The sequence below is a fragment of the Eublepharis macularius genome, chromosome 8 (genome assembly GCF_028583425.1).
Source record: "Eublepharis macularius isolate TG4126 chromosome 8, MPM_Emac_v1.0, whole genome shotgun sequence".
In the NCBI taxonomy this organism is placed as follows: Eukaryota; Metazoa; Chordata; class Lepidosauria; order Squamata; family Eublepharidae; genus Eublepharis; species Eublepharis macularius.
The window spans coordinates 51566378-51589286 of record NC_072797.1 but is presented as its reverse complement, the minus strand read 5'-3'; the positions used below and the strand labels follow the sequence as shown (position 1 = coordinate 51589286).

At 43.9% G+C, this 22909-nt stretch overlaps 1 protein-coding gene across 1 annotated transcript in view; it reads right to left on the bottom strand.

The window, feature by feature from the left end:
• ADGRV1 (adhesion G protein-coupled receptor V1) overlaps positions 1-22909 on the bottom strand; it is a 428595-nt gene that overhangs the window by 66728 nt on the left and 338958 nt on the right. The window contains exon 86 of the mRNA XM_054987564.1: positions 16370-16527. Coding sequence (XP_054843539.1) covers positions 16370-16527 — 158 coding nt within the window. The remainder of the gene's footprint in view (positions 1-16369; positions 16528-22909) is intronic.

Here is a 22909-nt window from a genome sequence, read left to right as displayed (position 1 = left end):
CACAAATCAGGATTCTAATCTGGGATAGTTTAGAACCTTGGTCTGTAGAGAGGGGTGGGGGGTGGGGAATCACATTTGTGTATATGCTTGCATTAGGGCTTGAGAGTAAACTAGAGTTTGAGAAAAAGCTTCCCAATATAGAAGTTTTCAGTCAAACTTTGCACAAAAGAATTGAGGTGAGGGAACATGTGAGCATGACAACAAGCAATGTTTGTGCAGTTTGATCGCAACCAATGGTTGAACAAATTCAGATGATTGGCTCATTCTTATTGGTTGGCAAGGTACCTGTGTTCTCAGACTTACCCACCCTCTTCTGTGCAAAGTGCCCTTCCTCAAACTTCCAAGTTCTTCTATGGTACTTTAAAAGCAATAGGAGGCTTTAAGAATTTGGCACCCCTAAGATTATGAAATAAATAATTAAAGAAACTTTAATGAAATAATTTAGTATTGTTAAAACTAAAGTTTTAACAGATAATGAATCAAAGTAAAAGACAAAAAAACAAATCATTACACTCCCTAAGGGGTCTGGCAATGCTTCAATTGCTTTAAAATGTAACTAGTATTATTATTTGTATTATTGTTCATGGGGAACTTCTTTGACTTTTTATGATATATCACTAGATTGTCTGAAGATTTTTAACCTGTACAGTATAGTTGCTCTCTCTTTTCCCTCATTCTAGCCAGTTACCCAAGGGATGATACATACCATTTTTATTTTAATTAAGAATTTTATAAGAACAAAACTTACAAACGGATGATACATACCTGTAGGGATATGGAACATAAGTCTATTAGATGACTCTGTTTTTATAGCAAATACTCTCATTATGTGAATTCATACAAAAATAAACTGGGCACCATCCAGTTAAAGTGGGAGATTTTAAAGTCCCACTTCATCCTCCCTTCTCATTTCAGCTATCTTTCTCCTATGCCCATTTTGTTGACTTTCTTGTTAGAAACTAAATCTTCATAGCTGGCCAAGTTAAGGTGGGAAGATGCCTAATGTCCCAAGGAGCAGATTGTCTGGGAAGAAACAGCAAAATGACGAGACCCTTTGTGCAGTTTTGGCTTTTCTCACACAGTGATGCAGCAGGGGTGGCAGCATAAAGGAAGGAAGCAGGATGTCAGACGTAGAAAGAATGTTAGTCTCAAACTGCTGATACTTTCAGTACAGAGAGGCCAACCAAGGTCAACGGTCAAGTTAGTGTTACACAGGAAAGATCTATGCATGCAAATTAAGCATCTACAAAGGATTTCCATACACACTCACTATTTCCTCCCCTGCCCCCCAAGCTAGTGAAGGCATTCCACAATATCAACGAAGATTCTCATGTTTTGCACTGCAGAAGGAAAAGGAGACCTGTGTGCTTCTTGAGATGGCTAAAGCTGCCAATAAAACGAACATGCAAAATTCTGAACTGTGGTCACTATATGTGACCTCCTCACTGATTGTTGTGACGTTTCCCCTGAATGTCTCAGTACTACTTTTCATTCATTTCCCATAATATGGTTAGAATATGTATAGGATACTTTAAATTTCTTCCTTTTAAAAAAGCTAAATTTCCACCATTGCAAACAAAATTTTCTATGTGCTACAAAGCATGTGTAGCTTGAAATAAGACTGTGAAGCAGCTGAGTTGCAGAACACGATCAGGTAAGTTTATGAAAACATGAAAGAAATGCTGCCTGGGGTATGCACACTCATCTCATTTTCACCTCTAGTAAACAGGTTTAGCTGGGTTTTGTATTGTTTCAAAATCCCATGAAACTTGTTTGACCCATAGCAATGGTGGAACAAAAGAAGCATGTGTATATTTCTCTTGTATATGTAAAATTAACTCTCCCTCATACCCCTTATATAAGTCTACAAGTAGGGGACCTCAGATTCTGGGGGTGGGGGATACAGTCCAGTGGAAACTGACACGCTTAAATGACATTAAGCTCAGAAAGATTGAAATGCTTGGAGTCCCATTGATTTTAATGGGGCACATGTCCATGTATCTCAGGCCTGTCTGCTTTGGCCCAACCCAAAGAAGGGATGTGTTCACACAGAAGCATATTGCACATGCAGCTTTACACAGGCTTTCTGATTCTACTGCAGCAGATCATACTGCTGAAATAACAATGTGCACTTCTCAAAGTAGCTTAATGGTCTGACAGTGGGAACTGTTGCAATGCAATTGGAGAATGAAGGTCTAGTTGTGTCTCTTTGTGTGATTTGGGGTTCAGGGAGTGGGAGTAGAAGATGTAATACAGTAACAAGATTCTCAATAAGCTCAACTTTGCATATAATTCTATAGAATTCCAAACTACATAAAATGATGCACACTTGTGATAACTTTTTTCTCTCATAATAAATCTACCAATGTTATTGACACAGACCCAACAGTCATGCTCATTGTTTGTGCCTTCGGCATGTATACCTAACCCACAGGCCCATTTAATTGTTTATAATGATAGTAATTTGAGCTTGCATTGGCCAGAAATAAACGTGCCGCTAAGGAACAGATATGGCCTGCCATTTCTAAATGGATCCTTGAAGTGATTTTTTTCCTGTGCTGACATATCCTTAAAAAAATATTCTGACCCTGTTGGTCTATACTAGAGCTTCATATACAAAAGGATTATAGGATAGGACATGCTGGCAAATTCTACAGTAATCTCAGATGGTTGGCCATTTTGGAAAACAACAATTCCATGCCACATTAAAGACTAACTGGCATGGTCTAAAGTCCGCTTCATCAAATGCATTAAATATGCTCTGAGTTAGTATGTACACATTCATACATACTCACAATGGCCCACATGGAAAAAATGGGAGCAGAGGGCTCAAAAAACCTCAAGGAAATGCAAGAGAGTGACATTTCCATAAAGAACTCAAATGCTTATGCACCCTATCATATCTGTTTGTGGCTCAAGAAATATTAACTTCAATGGTACACAAGGTCCAGTGTGGTAGAAACAGGTGTAGTGTTGAACTAGGATCAAGGGGACTAGGAGTCTGTGTTCATATTCTTCCTTATCAACAAAGCTCTGCCACTCAGGATTGTTGTAAGGATAACAAGGAAGAGGAATCAAGCACACCACTCTGAGTTCTATAAAGCAAAGGTGGAACTGAAATATAATAAAATATGTAACAAAAAAAGAGAATGCATTTGCTGTTGTCAGCAGTGTGATAAGCATAAGATTGAGGAAGTAAATCCTTATTGAGTGCCATCTGTCTAAAACCTTGGTTAGTCCTGAAAACAGATGAGTTTATGGAGTGTCCAAATAATTCCTTCATCAGCAACTATGATCTCAAGCCTAAGGTCACCCAGCTTGCTTTGAGGCCTTGGAGAAAAGGGAGATATAAATATTTTAATAGATACATAAATGCAATAAATCTGGCATAAGGTCAGAGCAACTTCTCCTTTATTCTGATGAATGGTGAGTGTAAGACATTGCAATTAAATAGCAGAAAAGGGTAGTTGTACTGGCAAATAGGTTTTCTAATTTTTAGACAGGCTTACATTTTCTGGCATCATTAGCAAAGGTAGTACCTAAGTCATAATTCTATTTTGTATTTATGCCTCAGGCTTCAAAGCTCTGTCATCCCAGATGTTCATGAAGAGACCAAACAAAATAAATAAAGAGAACTGGGTGTGAGCATTTGAAGACAGGCATTAAAATCAGTTCGTGAATTGTTAGCAATTCACAAGGAGCAACAAGCATTCAGTTTCATCAAGACTTGTCAAGTGATAGTCAATTAATTCAGGCTGTTGTTACGTTCCATGATTCTGAATACTGATTTCTAAATTGGAAGTAAACATACATATAAATCATCTCAATGTTATAGTTTTTATTTTATTAAAGGGCGTGATTTACTAAAGCCTCTATATTACTCAAAATCAGAGCATGGGAAGTGACTCTCAGGATTTAGGCTTATAAATCCAGACTAATTTATCCTGTGCCACTTCCATTTATGTCAACCAATCCAAATCCTAAAAAATTCATACTTGGAATATTGAACCACAGGACCTTGTTTAATATCTAGAGCTCATCAGATCAACTTATGGGTTCCTTTGACAAGGCCATGTATTCTACAAGACTCTGTGACTTTCCCATGTCTCCTTCATATTATAGCCCCCAGAGCCCCCCAGGTTTTTTTTTTCCTTTGGGTCTGTGGACCCTTGTAACAGCTTAGGAGGCAAATTGTAATCTACAGTTCTAGGAGCGAATCAGAGGAATTTGCCCCCTTTACACAACAGAAGAACCCTTGTGTTGTCCAAAACACATGCTAGGATACAAGCCAGTGTTTTGCAAACCACTATCCCCACCAGTTGAATCTGTAGGTTTGATCCCATTAGCTAATGTTCTGGGTTTTACAACTGGGAAATACTGAGGCTCAGAAAAATACAACTTATTTGTGGATTCACCAAGTAACTGTGCATACGACTGCAGTGTTTTTCTGAGCACATTCTTAGCACTGCTTCTTCAAAAGGAAACCAAATTATCAGCCTGATCTGATACATGTTTCTTCAGGGCCTAACTATGTATTACATTTTCCTCCCCAGGTCTGCCATGACGACTTTTAATGAGGACTCTTCACTCAGAGTGGTGAACAAAATCAGTGTCATTATTATCCCCACACTACAGCTAGAGAGCTGGGGCTGAGGGAATGGCTTACCCTAGCCCACCTGCTGAGCTCATAGCAGTAGCAGGATTCAAACCAGCAGAGCAGAGTGCTGACACACATCCTAAGCACTTAACCATTATGCTACAGTAGCCCTCTATTCCAGCACTTGAAAAGTTACATGGGGCAGCGGCAGGGGGATTGCCTGGTCCTGCTGACCTATGGGCTTTCACAACATTTTTAAATGGCCGAATTCTCTAAAATGGTAGGCATGTGTCAGACCTGTAGCCACTGTAACATCTAGTCTGGCTCTCAGTGTCATCAGTGGGAATCCTACACAGGATGGTAGCTTTAAAAGTTAAACAAAAAAGAAAACCAGCACAATTACTTGCGAGGTATACTGTCAGAGACTAAATGTTTCTACTAGTGCCAAACAATAATCTTGCTGTGTGGGGTTTGGGGATTTTTTTACAAGACATCAGACATCAAGAGGCAAATCTTGTTTCCTCTACTTTGTTCAGCAGTAAACAAATTATTCTAGTGCAATGGCAATTACTTAAAACGCCCCCCCCCCCCCAATCTCTGCAATGATGTGTGGGGTGGGATGACAACTGTGGAGTCAAGGAAAATGGCATCAGTGTGCGAGTGACCTTATGAAATGCACACTTTTCTGTCCAGATCCTTGTCAACATGTTTGGACACTGTTCTTCCCAGAATGATCATACCAAACTAGGTTTGAGAAACAATGAGGATGAGAAAAGACTGAAGACTGGATTATTAGAGACCAGTGTCAGGTTTGGTCGTGCCTCTCCAAAGAGCTACAGTGTGGAAGTGAAGGCAGAGAAAAACCTGTGTATGGTTGCAGCCACTGCTTTGTAGACTGGTTCCACGTGGGTGTGGGAGAAGCTGCCCCTGCTGTAAAAGCAGCAGCCAGCGAGAGGCACAGTGGATGGCATTAAATGCCCCACTCCCTTCTTCCCCACTGCAGTACTACAAACGTGCTGACCTAACATCAATCTTGCAGCGCTCCCTCCCCTGACACAGCTTAGCAACTCCCTCATCCGACAACTGATCTGTGGCTCACAGCAGACAGCAGCTTTTTAAAAAAGCCATGTCAAAAGGCTAAAAGGGGGAAGAACCACCAGTGCTGAGCATCGCCATTTTGAAAGCGGTGCTAAACTCTGCCTCCCCCTGGGCTTTCACTCAGAAGCCTGCTTGCAGCCCATGTTCTATTTTCCCTTTAAGCTGGAGCAAAGGAGGTTTTACTTTGCTTCAGCTTAAAAGGGAAAGTCCCTGGAACCCCAGGAGTCATGCCTGGAAAGAGCGCATGAGTGAAAACTCCTCAGTAAAGCAGAGGAATGCTATGGTCTACCCAGGAGAAAGCCCCTGTGTGGAAGCAGACAGGCCAGCTTTTATTACACTAATTTGTCTGTACTTTTAAGATAAATAGCACCTGCTTTAGATGCTAATTTGCAGGCACCGCTCCCATTATGCACACATTCCATGCACCCAAAGTGTGTAATGCTCTGAAGAGAAGTGTCAGGGTCCTTTGAAGGACAGGTCTTGGTGTTTTTTGGGCAATGACACTGAGTCTCCTAGCTCTGCCTGCAGACTGCCCAGGCAAATATCACAATGTGCAGTTCTGCAGTTTAAGCTGATCCATAGGCCTTTTAAAGCTGCTAGTTGATTTGAATGTTTTATTTTTTCCTTCTTTCATTTGGCTCCTGTAAAAATATTTTTAAAAAGTTCTTGGCAAACAAAAACACTTTGCAGCAAGGCTACACAATCTGGAAAACATATCTGAATCAACTCAAACTTCCAAATAACTAAGGCAATATGGTTGTGTAAGCTTTGTTTATTGTAACTGTTATCAGAAAACACTCTTTAAAAAAAAATTTTTTTTTGCTCGATCAAATCAAGTGTTTGGCTGGCCTATGGTATTTCCATCTTGGATCTGATATCTAGTTTATAATCTCACGCTCCATATAGAATGTTGATATAATCTCAGCTTTAATTTTGAAGAAGGCAAATTTGTAGCTTACATAAACTTGAAGAAAAGCTTCAGAAAGCATGACTGATTCCAAAGCATCTTCAAGGGCCAAGTGAGTTCAGTGGGCTCCAGGTAACCAGTGAAGCTCATAGATCTCACCGTGGGTGGGAGTTAGGAGTCCTAATTTAAATATTATTTTTATGATGGTAACACTTGTTTTTGCTGGCCATCTAATTAAAGGAACCAATGACCCATTTGGTTGTTTGATGGAATACACAAAGTTCTAGATTTTCCTTTATAGAGCATTCTTTGATTAGGTGGTAAGATCAAAGCTATTTTTTTCTGTTTCTTTGTGAAAGCACACTTTCTCCTTTGACATGCTTTACCTTGTTTATGTTCCTCCTGAGTAACTATGGAAGAAAAATTCTGTTTGAGATGAGAAGTTGCCACAAACCCACGTCCAACTCAGGCTTAGGCTGACTTCCCCTACCCTGAGGTAAAACTTCTCCTCTTTAAGCCTATGAAGCTGTATACTGGGCTGGGAAGCCTCTGGTAGCATGGTTGATGTTAAGCTTCAACTTTCCTTCTTGTCCCACCCTTAAGGATTATTAAAAATGGTTACCCAGCCAAGTCTTAGTAGGGAACAGATCAGGGGTTTGCGCTTCCCTTTAGCAGAAACTGGCACATAAGGCTTGGGGAGGTTCAAAAGGTAACAGAAGGTTTATTTACAGTAGGTTAAAGTCAAAAGGCAGGTAGGCAGATGTTTGAACTTAAGTAACAGAAAGGTTTTATATAGCAACTTCACTGGTGTGAGGCACAAAACACTTGCTTTAATACTAGGTTGCTAGCTTCTTTCAGAGGTTGACACTGCTTCACAAATGTTTCCCTTTTAAAGCATAGACACAGCACGACTTTCCCTCCTCTCCAGACTTAAAGTTGCTCCACTGAGACAAACTCTTCCTAGATACTGGGCAGGCGTTATAGTTATGAGCTATAACCCTGTTCCTGGCACTGAAGGGGAGACTCCTTTCTACCCACTTCCTTGGCCCCCTATAATTCCTAGATCTCTCAAGTCTAAGCAGGAGTTAGTGCTGGTTTTTCCCACTTTAGTCTGAGGACTAACAGTGCTTCACAAACATTATTTCCTCTCACAGAGGATTCTCTGGCTGACCCTCTCTGGTCAAAAGCCAGGCTCCAACTCCCTTTCACTCTCTTGTTTACCCTCCAACTCCAACTGACAGCTTCCCCAACATTCCATCTCCAACTGCCATTTCAGGCTAGCCACAAAAGGGGGAGGGGGGAAGGAAACATATCAATCATAGCTCACTGACTGGAAGTCTCAGCATCTGAAGCTGAGTCCATCACAGAAGTCTTTATTGTTTGCTGCTTAGTTCCTCACTGACCAAACCTCTTCAAAGGGCTCTTTTAGGTTTCATTATGTTATTTGTTCCTCCTCAGTTTCAGAATTTCTTCTTCTAACTTTGCAGGCACCTTCAAATGTTCTGATTTTCCCTGCAACTCTGAACTCTTTCTTGTTCTGTTGGCTTGATGTATTCCACCCATTTCCCCTAGTAATGGATTCCATTTTCTGTAAAGCTATCAACTTTCACCAGCCACTTTGTTGATATTCACATTACAATTCTGCTTAAGTGCTAGCCATTTTAGAAGTATTTCTTCTTGTGGCTGGAGGTTTGAACACTGCATCTATTCCACAAGCCAACCAAAGACATTTCTGAAAATAGTGTCATAATGGCAGGCTCCCACCCAAGACTGGCCAGCAATAGTTTTGAGAGCTTCAAGACTTCCTGAGTGTGGAATCCTCCGAAATCACAAACTCCCTCACCTTGATCAGGTTGACAGGGCCGGCGCGCCCATGGAGGCCAGGTAGGCAGTGGCCTCGGGCGCACGGGCTTTGGAGGGGCGCCGGAGGGGGTGTCGGGAGCGGAGACGCGCACAGCGAAGCTGGCATGACTGGGATGCAGCTACTACTGCAGCCAGCCAGCCAGCTCCATGCTGCTGCCGCTGCCGCCGCCGCCACACACCCCAGCCGGCCGCAGCCTCCGGGCGCCGCCCCAGCAGCGGCTCGCAGCTTGTGCGCCCAGCTGGGGTGCGTGGCGGTGGCGGCACGGAGCTGGCTGGCTGGCTGCAGCAGCAGCAGCAGCTGCAGCCAGCCACACCAGCTCCGCTGCGTGCTCCTCCACCCCAGCCGGTCGCAGAAGCCGTGAGCTGTTGCTGGGGTGGCGCACGGAGCAGCCTCCGCGCGCCACCCCAGCAGTGGCTCACAGCTTCTGCGCTCGGCTGGGGCATGTGGCGGTGGCAGCACAGGGCTGGCTGGCTGGCTGGCTGCAGCTGCTGCTGCAGCCAGCCACGCCAGCTCCGCTGCGCGCTCCTCTGCCCCAGCTGGGCGCATAAGCCATGAGCTGTTGCTGGGGCGGTGCACGAAGCAGCCTCCGCTCGCTGCCCCAGCAGCAGCTTGAAGCTTCTCTGCTTGGGGCTCCGCAAGCTGCCCAGCCCCCCTGCGGTGCGTGGTGACATCTGTGATGATGTCATCACGCAGTCCATGGTGTGCGCGCGCTGCCTCGAGCGCCAGAACCTCTGGCACCGACCCTGCAGGTTGAGGTGGGCAGGGGTGCTCCTTTTATTCTCTATACATTGCCTATGAGAACCAGCTCAGAGAAGGAGTAAGATAGCAATGATAGTGTAGGCAGGGACTTTTTCTGCAATTGCTCAACTATCAATTTCCTTCTATACTCACTGTAAATACTGATAGGCTCACCTCAGCTCAAATCAGAATTGGCTAGGTACTTGCAAACTTTCTCTGAAAAGGCTAACCTTTCTTTCATTAGTTCTCTTGAAAGGATGACTCATAATGTTGGCTGCAAGTGATCATATCGCCTTTTCAATCGGCTTTCAAAATTTCATCTCCTTTTGTACAGGCCTGGCCATTAGAGCTGCAGGCTATTCATCACACACATTCAAGGATTTCAAAACTCTCTTGTTCATAAAGCTCAGACGCAGGATTGTGCTGTGAGCACAGTCTACTGGCACTCTAAAAACTTACTTTTGGGGCTTCTACACAGCTCTGTCTAAAGTGTGATTAGTGTTGAGAGCCAGTCCAAAAATACACTAAATACAGAAAAACACTTTTCATTTTTGTACCATTTGCTTAGCTGTTCAAGATTATTAAGCATACTTGGTATATGTGCCTATAAGTCTGCCTGCATGCTGTTTTTAAGTATGTAGGCAAAATCTCACTTTACATTCTAAAATGAGGACAAACTTCATGGAATAACGGCACTTGATTCATTATATTTCCAAATTTATGAGCAGGACAAATTTTCACTCCAACACACATACACACACACATAGAGTAAATTACAAATGTTGGTGATGCCACTACCTGCAATCAGAGATTTTCAGCACACGATGGCATGAAGCAATAGAGGAGGGGGCTGAGGGGGACTGGCTGAGAGGAATGAATCCATTCTATTAACAGTGGCATGTTCCACTGGTGCAAGAAGTCCTTCAGTGGAAGAGCTTCTTCTCTTTAGGGAAAGTGCCTTGGGCTGGGGGAGGTCCACTGAAGTCAACTGGCATAGAAGAGTTGTATTGTAAAGCAAGTAAACATACCTGTGATGAACCCTTAATGTCTAGTTTGAAACCAAATAAAAGTTACTAACCCTCCATAATCCAAGGGTATTTTCTGTTTTAAAATGAGGCTCCTACTTTTTTTATAATCACAGCAATGAGAATCCAAAACAAGTACATTAATTTAAATAATTCATATTGAAATAAATATGCTTAAGTCAACTTGTTATGACATTCTGCTGGACTGTGCTCAGTGTCTGTTTTTCTCTGTAAGTAAAACTTCCTGTGGAGATAGCCTAATTCCTTAAAGACATTTATATCAAAAGGTTTGCCTTTTTTATTAGAAGGCAAATTCCTACTGATCTCTCACCTAAGACATCCTTAGCAATATCATAGCTTTCTGGCTTATAGAATTCCTTATCCATTGAAGCATACCTACTCATATTTCCTGTCACAATGTAGTACTCTACCCCATGGGCCATCCCACCCTAGCATATAAAAATATGGGAAGCAGCTGAATTTCTAGAACTGCTTGCAGAGAAAATGGCTCATACTGGCTCATTGTGCCACCCATAATAATATGCATACATATAGGTGTTACAGTTTATTAATGCTGTTTGCATGGGCATGTTATTCATGTGGTAATGTTTGTATCATATCTGCACTGTACAGGAAAAATACCATAAATGACTAGAACTGATCTAAAATATTGCTTAGTAGAACATATAGGGAGAAATTGGGGTGTTATGTGATGCAAGATGCACCCCCTGGCCCACAGGGTAAGGATTCCCACTGCACGAGCAGCGCTTTGCTGTCTCCAAGTACTCTGCTGCAGCTCATGTGCTAGTAGATGAGAGAATTGTCCAGCTGCCTAGAGCTAAGGCTGCTTTCCCATCTTCCAGCACTGAACAGCAATAGCAGTGGAATAGAGTGATCTGTTGCCTATGCAATGGGTAAATGGCTGGGCCCCCACAAAACACCATCAAAAGACTTAAGTTAACAGGTCATTTCCAGCTTGGCACTATCAGAGGCTCCCCCAGGTCAGCAAGAACGTTACCACATTGTCACTGAGTATACATGTTCATTTGACATGACAGTCCAGCTGTGATAGCCTCTGCCATGTTAGCTCCTACTGCAGGGTAATTAACTGTGATATTTTTAATTCACATTTAGGTCCCCCACACTGGAGTTGGATTTCCTCCCAAGTAAGTGTGAATTCGATTATAGGTTTAGCAGTGTAGTTCTCTGTCATAAAATCCATTGGTACTTTCAGGTCTGTTCAGTTCAGCACAAATTACAAGAAACAAATAACAACCTAAACTTTCCTTTCCGCTCTAATTTTCTCAGAAATTTGAAAGTAAACAATCCAGGCAGCATGGGGAAGTGAGTACTTCTTGTGATCATGCTGTACGTCTTTTTCTGATGAGACAAAGGATTTAGGTCTCATGGGTTTATGCCCAACAGGAAATTCACTAAAATGACATCTTTCTGCACACAGATATGAGCTGGCAGAGGATCTGAATAAAGCAGATAACAATAATGCTGAAAATGATCCCTGATATTTTAAGCAGGGCTTTTGTTCAGGGGGAACGCGGGGGAATGAAGTTCCGGAACCTCTTGAAAATGGTCACATGGCTGGTGGCCCCGCCCCCTGATCTCCAGACAGAGGGGAGTTTAGATTGCCCTCCGCGCCGCTCCAGTGGCGCGGAGGGCAATCTAAACTCCCCTCTGCCTGGAGATCAGGGGGCAGGGCCACCAGCCATGTGACCATTTTCTCCAAAGGCAACCCACTGAGTTCCACCACCTCTTTTCCCAGAAAAAAGCCCTGATTTTAAGTATTCATTTACAACACCATCATCAACCGTAGTTCGGCCTAAGAGAAGTAATCCTACCCGTAAGAGTTTGCATGAAACAATTCAAATAAACTGAAAATCAAAAAGCATTCTATAGATTTTTCTTTAAATCACTGCCATTTATACTCTCACAAACAAACTCATTTTGTTGCAAAGTGAGCTATTACATTTTTGACTCAAGGTCCATTGTATTTTCTATGCACGGGGTCCTGGGGAAGGTCTATAGCCAGAGTGGGCTAGTGGGTGCACTGCCATACCAGCTCATCATATGGAACTACAAGAGAGCTCTAAGACGAAAATGTCCTATTATAGTTTCCAAAAACAATAGGGAAAAATATGAATCAGAAATCTCTTGTAAATCTAATATCAGTTAGACAAAAGACAAATGACCTACATCTTTTCCACACTGTGACACTGAGAGATCTCTGTCTTTTGGTGCTACACCTCTGAAGATGCCAGCCACAGCTGCTGGCGAAACGTCAGGAACTACAATGCCAAGACCACGGCAATACAGCCCGGAAAACCCACAACAACCATCGTTCTCCGGCCGTGAAAGCCTTCGACAATACATCTAATATCAGTTGAATTGAACATTTTTCTATCTAGCTGACTGATGATGACGCCATAGGGTTTTCAAGGCAAGAGTCTTCAGAGGTAGTTTGCCAATGCCTGCCTCTTCATAGCAACCCTGGCATTCCTTGGTGGCCTCCCATCCAAGTACTAACCAGGGCTTACCCTGCTTAGCTTCCAGGATCCAGTGAGACTGGGCTACCCTGGACTATCCAAGTCAGGGCATACAAATTAATAGTGGAGTGCAAAAAAGAGGACTGCACCGATGCAGAGTCAAGGAAGAGAGAAGAAGAAAAATGACCACACAAATTAAATCATATGTACTGTTCTACTCTATGAATTGGAAATGTCAGAATGCAAATGCAGATCTTGTGCTTATATATTAGAACTGTCCCATGACAAAGTTGTTGGGGTTTTTTTTGCAGCTAATACTGTATCTAATTAATGATATGATAAGAAATCCTTTTCAAATATTAATATTATCTTACTTGGATATTTAAGGGACAGAGTAGAGGAAGCACACAAGAATATAATTTAAATTCAGTTACTGCTGCTTGTGTATTGCCTTCCATTGGAAAAGAGTCACTGTACCATCTTTAAGTACAGTGGTTTAATAGCTTGCGGGATATTACTTTGGTCACAAAGTGACATATTATGGAGAATAAATATTAACTCAGTTCAAATAGACCAAGAAATTGACTTTTTTCTTATGTATCTTAATACCAATTTCAAGAATATGTACAATCTTAAGTATTATATCTATGCTACAATTGGTAGATGAGGCTAGAATATTGTACATCGTAATTTTGGCTCAATGTTATTTTTGATTATATATGCTATGCAAAAAGAAAAATAAATTATTTTGTAAAGCTTCTGTGGATCTTTCTGCAGCTAGGAAAAGAAGACTGGAGACTAGATTTCCAAGGAAGGACAACATCTGGCCCACGTTACAGGACCCATTCATACTTGCTGAGTGCTATAAAGCCAAATTGGGAACGCCACTTCCTCTTCCCTCTTATACATGGACAATTTGTTATGTTTAGAAAGAATCAGGAGATGTACAGAGATTTCTTCAACACCAGGAACAACACAAATCATAAATCCCTGATATTATACTTTTGCCCTTTGACTTGTCTATGCAAGAACTGAGACTTCTTCAGAGAAATCTGGAGATAAAGAGTGCAGCCAAGCAATGGCCATTCTCAGCTGCTAACAACATTAAGAAGCAACCTATGCCAAGTTACTTAATGTACAGTGGATCGAGAACTGGATCTCCATATGCAACAGCTCAATTTAAATCTTAGGTATGAAACTTATTGGGAGACCACATGCAAAAGGAAGTGTCTCCTTGTATTCTTGTTACAATGTTTAAAAGAGAGAGAAAAATATACTGAAATCTGTCATGAGCCTTGCAGCAGGGAAGGGGAAGGGGATAACCTCGTCTAGATAAATAAACCTAAAGTAACAGCACACATTGTGTCTTCTAGTCTTCTACTAAATAAATAGCATGAAAGAGCACGAATCATGACTACAAGGCTGATTAAAGAAAGAGGAGATAGGCCAGTAAAGAAGCTGACAACCCTAACAAAACAGAATGACTTTGGACTTTAAATGGATACCCATAGAGGACATGTTTTCCAATGTATCAGCTGTATCCAACTACAACAGATGCCCTAACCAAACTAAGCTGTCTTCTACAATACTGAGCTGTCACAGACGTCCCATAGTTCTCTAGATACAATTCAAAGTGCTGCTTCTAACCCATCTAAATCCAGTGTCTTAGACAGCCCTGACCATCCTAATGTGCCAAGTCCAAACTAAAACAGGCACTTAGAAGACCATTTCCTGCAGATTTAGAATTCCCTACCCCAAACTTCAAAAAATGGCTTCTTATGGAAGTGTTAGGGCCAAACTCTGCAGAGCAGCTATGGTGCTCGTAAGTTTGCCCCAAAAAGACATTGCCCAGGGCTATTCCAGGCTGAGAAAATTCTGCAAGGAGAAAAATTAATCCCAAGATCCTCATGCAGACTGAGGGTCTTCCCCATCTTCTGTTTAAAAAGAATAAAAGCTTGGAAGTCTGTTCACACAATTTTCTGCATTTCATCTGGTTTCACCCTTAGACTTTTCCATCTGGGCCAGGATTTGTTACTGCAAAAATAAGCAGATAACTCTTTGGTTGCATGTTTTGAAAGATCTATTAACACTTCTGCCTTTTGATTATGGGTTTCTACATGCACCTAGTCCTAAATTCAGATCTTAGCATCTCTAAATAAAGAATCAAAGACAGCAGGGTTGGGAAAGACTGCTGCTTGAGTCCTAAGATAGCTACTGGGAGAATAGCCAGAACTAGGTTAGATGGACCAACCATCTGACTCTGGCTCAAACTACATGATACGTTTGTCCATTAATCAGACTGGAGTTTCCCCAACTCGTTTCTCTGCAGCCATGCAATAGCTACACGGAACATACTCTATCAATACAGGGCCTAATTTCTATTGGATTTGTGAAGTTGGGGGAAGAGGGGCTTCAGACTCACCTCCCCACACACACTCCCAACCCAACCCAAAATGGCTCCAGAATGCATTATACACCTTGTTGTGGATCAGCACTAGAGATGGGCACGGAACAAAAAAAAACTGAACCAGGAGGTTCATGGTTCATGGGTTTCACGAATCATGGAACTAGACCAGTTACGAACCAGTTCGTGGTACGTGGGGTTTAAATACCCCTTTCTGGCCTTAACAGCGGCAGGGAAAGGGGCATTTAACAGTTTAAAGGGCCCTTTCCTGCCTTGCAAGCAGCAGTTCCCTTTAAACTATCAGCTGGCAGGCGGCAGGGGGGGATCCACCCTCACCGCCTGCCAGCTGATAGTTTAAAGGGACCTGCCGTTAAACTGCCCAAACCCCAGCCCCCCTACCCCCTAACCTCCAGACTTACCTTCCCCTGCGGTGCAGTGTCTTTCCTGTCCTCCCGGGAGGGGCAGGAAGGCCGTTATTCTTTCTCCTCAAATGGTCACTGTGGTGGCCATTTGAGGGGCAGGGAGGCCAATTTCAGCCTCTTCTGCCACCCTGTGGGCCCCCAGGGTGGTGGAAGATGCCGAAAATGTCCCCTCCTGGGAAGAGAGGAAGGACGACGCATTGCAGGGGAAGGTAAGTGTGGGGCTGGGGCTGGGGGGGCTGTGGTTTGGACAGTTTAAAGGGACCTGCTGCGGCAGGTCTCTTTAAACTATCAGCTGGCAGGGGCCCTTGCAAGTCTCTTAAAGGGGCATTTAAACTGCCCCTGTAAATATGACCCAACGAATCAGTATACAGTTCGTGGAAGTTCTGTGAAAAGGAGCTTCCATGAACGCTGGTTTGCGAACCCTGAACCGGCATGGTTCGTGAGTTTTTTTGGGGTCGTATTTAGGTTCATGCCCATCTCTAGTTAGCACTTGCACCAAATACTGCCTGTGCAGTCTTGCAGTGGAGCAAAAAATACCCAGAAGAGCCATTTCAGCTTGGGAAAACTGGGAGGGTGGGGGGAGGAAGGCTGGAGTCCATCCTTCTTAGCTTCATGGTCTCAATCCAAATCGGGCACTGTGGTGCTTGGATAAGTTTCCCACACTGCCTTGCAGCTGCAGGGAAAGCAATTTGGGTCCTTCTGGACACAAAGATGTTAAAGGCACAGGAAGACATCCAGAAAAGCAGCAATTTCAAAGGTAGCTTATTGAAGAAACCTCTCTCACTAGCTTGATTAGAATTGTCTTAGGTTTCATACCTGCTGCATTAGTTCTTCCTCTGAATACATCATCATAAGCTTTCCACTGGGGAGTCACCTGGTAGGCGTGGATGAACACCACAAATACCACTACCAAGCACATTAGTGGTACCAGCACAGCAGTGAAAAGAGCTGCGTAAGTATTTGGAATAAAGCACCTGCAGGAGAAAAAGAGAAAAACCGTGTCATTTTTAAATGGAGGCATATTGGATGGTTATTATAGGAACAAGTTCCAGCATATCTAACAAGCTGCAAATTGGCTTAATTACTTACACAAATAAACTCACTTGAGAGTTTTTATTTACCAGTGACACTTAATTATCTGCTACAGCATACAATAAAAAGGAGAACATTTGCTTTTTAGAATGTGGTTCTTCTTTTTCTCATTCTAAATGAACACTAATAGGAATTAAGCATACAGAACATAGTGACTTTTTAAAAAATGCTGTTTTCTTTATTTAGTCTGGGTACTTGTAGCTACAGTATTTTAAAAATCCATTGTGCAATTGTTCACACTGCATATTTTTAGTCAGAGTATTTCTTAGAAACATACTTATATAAATCAAAAAGATTGGCCTACAGTGCAAAGGCAACCATTTCTATTTTAGCAAGACGACTCACCAAAAGCCTAATGACCCTGACTGGGACCATAGGGGGCACTTTCCGACAACAGACTAACCAAGTACTGAATGCCACTCATATGTTGTAGGTTGAAGCTATTTTCCCTTCCTTCTCTCTTTCCTCCTCATCCTGCCCCCCCTTCTTGTGGCTTGTGCTTTTATATGCACTTATGTCATCACTGTTTACCATGGTATTTTTACACTGAAAGGAAAATGGGAGGGGCTAGAACTGTCCCTTAAAGCTCAGCGAGCATAGCAGAGAAGTTTAAGTAAAGCAACTAATCCTTTCCTCCTGAAAGTCTCCTGGCAACCTTAGGAGGGAAAGAGGTTTGAGAATCACAGGGCTCAGGGATGGAGGGGACATGGATATGGCATTAAATGAAACAGCACCAGTGTTAGATCCCCTGAAAAAATGTGCCACATCTGTGATCACTTTGTTGGACTATATTGTGCAATGCATTTTTATCCTAGGCTGTCAGCAGTGTTACACCCTTCTAGGGTCACAGCAGTCAATCGTTAACTCTGCTTAGGATGGCACTGTATACTTGTGAAAAGGGCATTAGAAGAATTTGCTGACTCTTATTGTTAAGTCTTTTGCACTTGCTTGTATTCGTATTGGAAACTTTGTCCCTAGTACATCCCAACATTAACGCTGCTGCCATTTTGTACTCTTACTGTCAAACGGATGTACTTTTAGCTGTTTTTATTTTAAGTGGTGGGAATGAACATGAATGGGAGTAACGGGATTATGGCAGCAAGCACATACAGTGCAGCAGTTTGCCACTATAATCCTGTTCCCTCTCCCAAAGAATTCTTGCCATGGCCTTAGAATGAATGGGCTGCTCCACAGAGATTTTTCCCTGCACGGAAAGTAGGAAGCCCCCACATTACAGGGAAATACCCACATGATGTCATGCTCATTAGAATCGCAATTTGTGGCATTCCCAAGACTTTCCCCTGTAAACTGGATTTAAAATAAACCTGCTTTGATCTGGATCAAAGGGGAATCCCCAGAGCAGCTCCACATGAACACTTCCATCATCACCACTATGGGAGAGGAGGGTGGAGATAACTCTGTTTTCAAACTGCTGCAGTGTTGTTCACTGCCATTTGCCATCCCCCCCCCAGCCCCCAGCCCTTTAAAGGCTTTCCTCCCTTTTCCTGCCAAGCCATGCTGCACTGCTATAAACCAGGTTTGTATGTAAAGTGATGGCAAGGAGGACAATTCAGAGCTTGGGAAGGGGATTTTGTGCAATTGGTATCATGTTTACACTTTTGCACAGATGTAGAGGAAGGGGAGGAGTGGAGGGCAGCAGCACCAAGTGGTACAGGAACAGGATTGTGTGGATGCAGCCTGTCACTTCTGCCTTGACAGGGGTGTGTTTTTGTATTCCTGTGTAGATTCAGCCTTGAAAAAAGCTTGTCTCAATGAAGTGTGTAAGATTGGCTTCCTAATGCATATAACAATAGTGAAAAATATACCATCTTTATTTGGAAAACGAATAGTCCTTCAGCTCCACAGTTGTAAACATTTTTTAAAAAATCTTCAATAATGCCTATCAACAGGATGTTCCCAACATTAATAATATCTTCAAGGAAACACAATCTTTGTGAAAGACTAAATACACACACACACACACACACACACGATCATCCATTTCTAAGGAATATAAATGGAAACTTTAAAGCTGGAGAAAAAGAAAACTGACTCCTTTTTCTGTGGCATGTAGTTCTATGTAGACTTTGCTCTTTTGTGCTTTCATTTCTGAACTGAGCTATTTCCAGGAGAGCTTTAAACACATAAAATAAGGAAGTTTTCTTTGCCATCACCACAAAAAGAGACTTGCATGCTATTCTGAGGGCATGGCACATAACTGACAATGTTTTTCAAGACTAAGAATAGGCTGAGAAAGTAAATGCAAAACCAGAGCTCTTTATGTCCATTCCTAAATATACATATGCAATATTTACCAGTGCACTCATTATGATTAATTAATTAAGGGAACAATTCATCCTTGTGCAAGTGATGCCATTCATGTGCAGATGGATCGCTACATGCTTCAAAAGAACCCTGTTTCTCCCCATTACTGGCATATGTGCATGGATTCATGTGCACTGATCTATTGCTTGGACATGCGATGTGTGTTGTGGTTATTGCATGCCCTTTAAAACACATGTACTGAGGATATGTGTGTGAGTGCATTTCTACAGAAGGGCTCTAAGAGAGGCTCATGTCGATCCCCTTCATGTGCAGACATGTCCCTATGTCCTAAGTATATATTTACTATCTTCTATTGAAAACGAACTCACTCCCCTTCGAGCTCAAAAACTGCATTATAGTCTTGGTTCAATTATATATATTCACTTTAAACAAAAAGCAGTCTTACAATCAAGTTTGACAGAACATAAATATCTATTAAAGGTAAAGGTAGTCCCCTGTGCAAGCACCGAGTCATTACTGACCCATGGGGGGACGTCGCATCACAATGTTTTCTTGGCAGACTTTTTACGGGGTGGTTTGCTATTGCCTTCCCCAGTCATCTACACTTTACCCCCAGGAAACTCTTTTTACCAACCTCGGAAGGATGGAAGGCTGAGTCAACCTTGAGCTGGCTTCCTGAACCCGGCTTCTACCAGGATCAAACCCAGGTCGTGAGCAGAGAGGAAAATGCTTAGCATAGCATAAAGGAATGATGCGTTCTCTATTGCATTCTTCCTGCATGCTACCTACATACATTTGATTCCAATCCACTCATCCTCCACATGCACAGAATTGTTCTCAAATGAACATTTTGTGTATATAGGGGATAGATTGATTTGTTCCCTAGGGTTACAATACTATCCATACTTACCTAGGAGTAATTATGCATATGAAACAGCTGCCATGTGATTCATGGCCAAAATAACAGAAACAGAATCAAGGAGACATCCTTTCCCAAAAGTATCTGAACTTAATGTCTGATAAGTTCTCATGGAGAACTTTATTACTCCAGGCCCTGGAACGCCCCCTGCAGCGACGGAAAGTTATGCCACGAAAAAAGAAGGCGTAGCCCATAGGTGCCCATTGAACGGGAAAACTTGGGCCATCCTCCCGGTGCCCGGCCCCGCCCACATGGTCCAAACAGGGCATAGGATGGCAACTACAACAGGGACCAATCTGCGCTTCCGAAGTGGGCGAGTCCCCTCCTTGCACCCAATCGGCTGCCCACACACCCTACATAACCTCCAGCTGCACTGCTCATGAATTCAGGTAAGTGGGCGGGGGCTGGAGGCTCTGCCTGGCAGCCTCCTGCCGCAGGACTTTGTGCACAAGGTGGGAGAGTGGGTACACACGGAGGAGGGTCATGAGTGCACTGGGGAGACTTGGCGGAAAATTAGGAGCACTTTGCACTTGCTCAAAAGAAGAGCAAAGTCCAGAATGTCTGACTAACAAGAACCATCCAAATCCCCTGGCAGGTTATCCGACTCTGGAGTCCCAGCTTTGGAAGGGGCAAGGGAGCACTGACGGGTAAGAAGGAGGTGAGGCGGCAGCTACCCCGGCTCACTGATTTATGCCAGCTGCCTTCCTTACCTGAACCCTCCCAAATGCCAGCCTCTGCAGGTGAGGCTCACCAGTGGGGGGGCTTGGTGGCACAGAGACCAGAAAACTGCTCTTGACACAGCCATTTGAGGGGAGCCATTTGGGGACTCTGTTCAGACTCTCTCAGCCGAGGACCCGTGGCTGCAGGTCAGGTTGACAGGGTCTTCATAACCCCCTGTTGATGGATGATGCTTATCCCCTTGACTTTCTTCCTCATAGGATAAGACCATTCTGATGCACAGCACTTTCTCACCAGAGGGTCATGCATCATTTGGTTGTGGGCTGGACCTCTGATACTGGAGCTGCCACAGCCACTATCACCCATGGACCCTCTCCCAGAAAGTGGCAGACTGGGCTGGCGCTTGGACCAAGCTGGGTCTCTCGCCACACATGTCTCTTTCCCTTGTATATAGGTCGCAACTTGTCAGGGAGACGAAGGAGAGTGGCTGTTTCAGTCTCCGGTGATCCTCCTTGAGTGCCATTCAAGTCTAGCTCCGGGAGCAGTTTCCCACAGCAGCCCACATCTCTCTCTCGCCCCTGCAAGGGCAGGATGAGGGATGGATTTTGCAGCTCTGACTGCTGCACAAACTGCCTTTTCTCCCTTTCTAGCCAAGGGACATTGAAATATGTCCAGAGAACCTCTTCACCTTTTCCAGTTTAATAAAATATGTTGAAAAACAACAAACTGCCTGTCTGCTTGCTTCCTGACGATGACAGTAGTCTCCTCCCCAACTTCCTGTCGAGATGTCTTTTCATACATCCCTGCAAATGTTTCCTGGATTAGGGCTGGGATGGATGGGGTGGGCTCTGCTGCCAGAAGGAGCAGGTGTCAAGTGGTGCCTTGGGGCCCCATCCAGCTTCCCTGCCCCCTTCCCCTCCTCAATGTAACTTAGGGGCTGTGGGGTAGGAATTGAAGTGTGGCCAATGAATGTCTGGCGGGGCGGGGGGGGGCACCACAAAGGACTTTAATTTTCTGACAGAGCTGCTGGCATATGATAAGCCAGGCAGATGACTGCTGCATGCAGGGGAAGGGGGAAGTTGCTGTTGGGAGGTGGGGGATGTGAAGTGACATCTTGGGATCTCTGGGTTCCTCCTCTAGGAGGATGGACCACCATCCTTTTCACTGTTTGCAGAGGCAGGGATGGACTTAGGAAATCTGGCACAGGGAGGGAGGTGGACGATGCCCCCCGGAGCACTTTCTCTGCTTCTTCAGGCCATCAGTCCACTCTGGGGGGGGCATCACCCCAGGACCAGAGCATGGATATCCTGGTCCAACCCATGTTCTCACATATTTGTGATGCGTTCAAATGGTGCTGCCACAAGTCTGTGGGCACTTTTCACTCCCATCACCTCCAATGAGCTTTCTGGTCTCTCGTGCGGTTTCCAATGGGCATTCCTGTCACTCATTGAAGAACCTGCCCCCCCACCTGCCTCTCCAGAATCTGGGGGCTGATCCCAAGTGCTGCAGGCTGTGAGTGCGACCCTGGCCGAGTCCTGCTGCCTTTCTGGTCCCACTTTTCAGGGAGGGGAACCTGTTTCTCATGGAAGCAGTGGCAGCAGGGGAGGGGATTTGCAGGCTTGTGGAGCTGCAGCCACCAACCTGGCCCTCATCAGAAATGGGGGTTGGACTGGCGAGAGGGTGCATGCTCGATTCACACCTTCAGTGTTACCTCTGTCCTCCCCCCCAGCAGGGATGCCTGCTTCCTGATGGAGGGGTGTTGGTGGGCAGCAGGGATCGCCACCTTCCCATTGGCTGCACCACTGCCTGCCTGTCGCCCGCCTGTCAGGGGAGCAGTGTGGCCATTGGCTGATGTGGGCGGGGTTGTCAGGGGAATGACGGGCAGGTTCTCTTGGCAGTGGCCGCACCTCACCTTGCCAAACTCTGGGGCAGGTATGGCTCTCCTGCAAAAGTTCATAGGGAGTGACGAAGCAGCACTGCTTTTACGTCGCCACATGGACAGGAGCGCTGCCCAAGGTCTTGGGATTGCGTTGCCCATTTCAGCATTAATTAATTCAAGACAAAAGAATTTCAAAAGAAGCAACAATAGTTTTGATAAGACTAGCTAACGTTCTCAGGAGGTTCCACCCATCCATACTGCCTCTATTGAACCTCTGGGTTTCATATTGTTTTGTCTACATGAGTCCTGATCAGCTTTTAGGAGGTCTCAGGTGCCTTGTTGTTCATGGATGGCAATGAACAATGAACACCATGTTCATTTTTTTTCTGTTCGTGCCCATGTCTAATTGGGGCAGGCCTACATTTAAAAATATTCATTGGTCACTGGGCACAGAGTTCAGCCTTAAAGGGTATTCCTTCCTTTCAAATCTTTGAAAGGATTG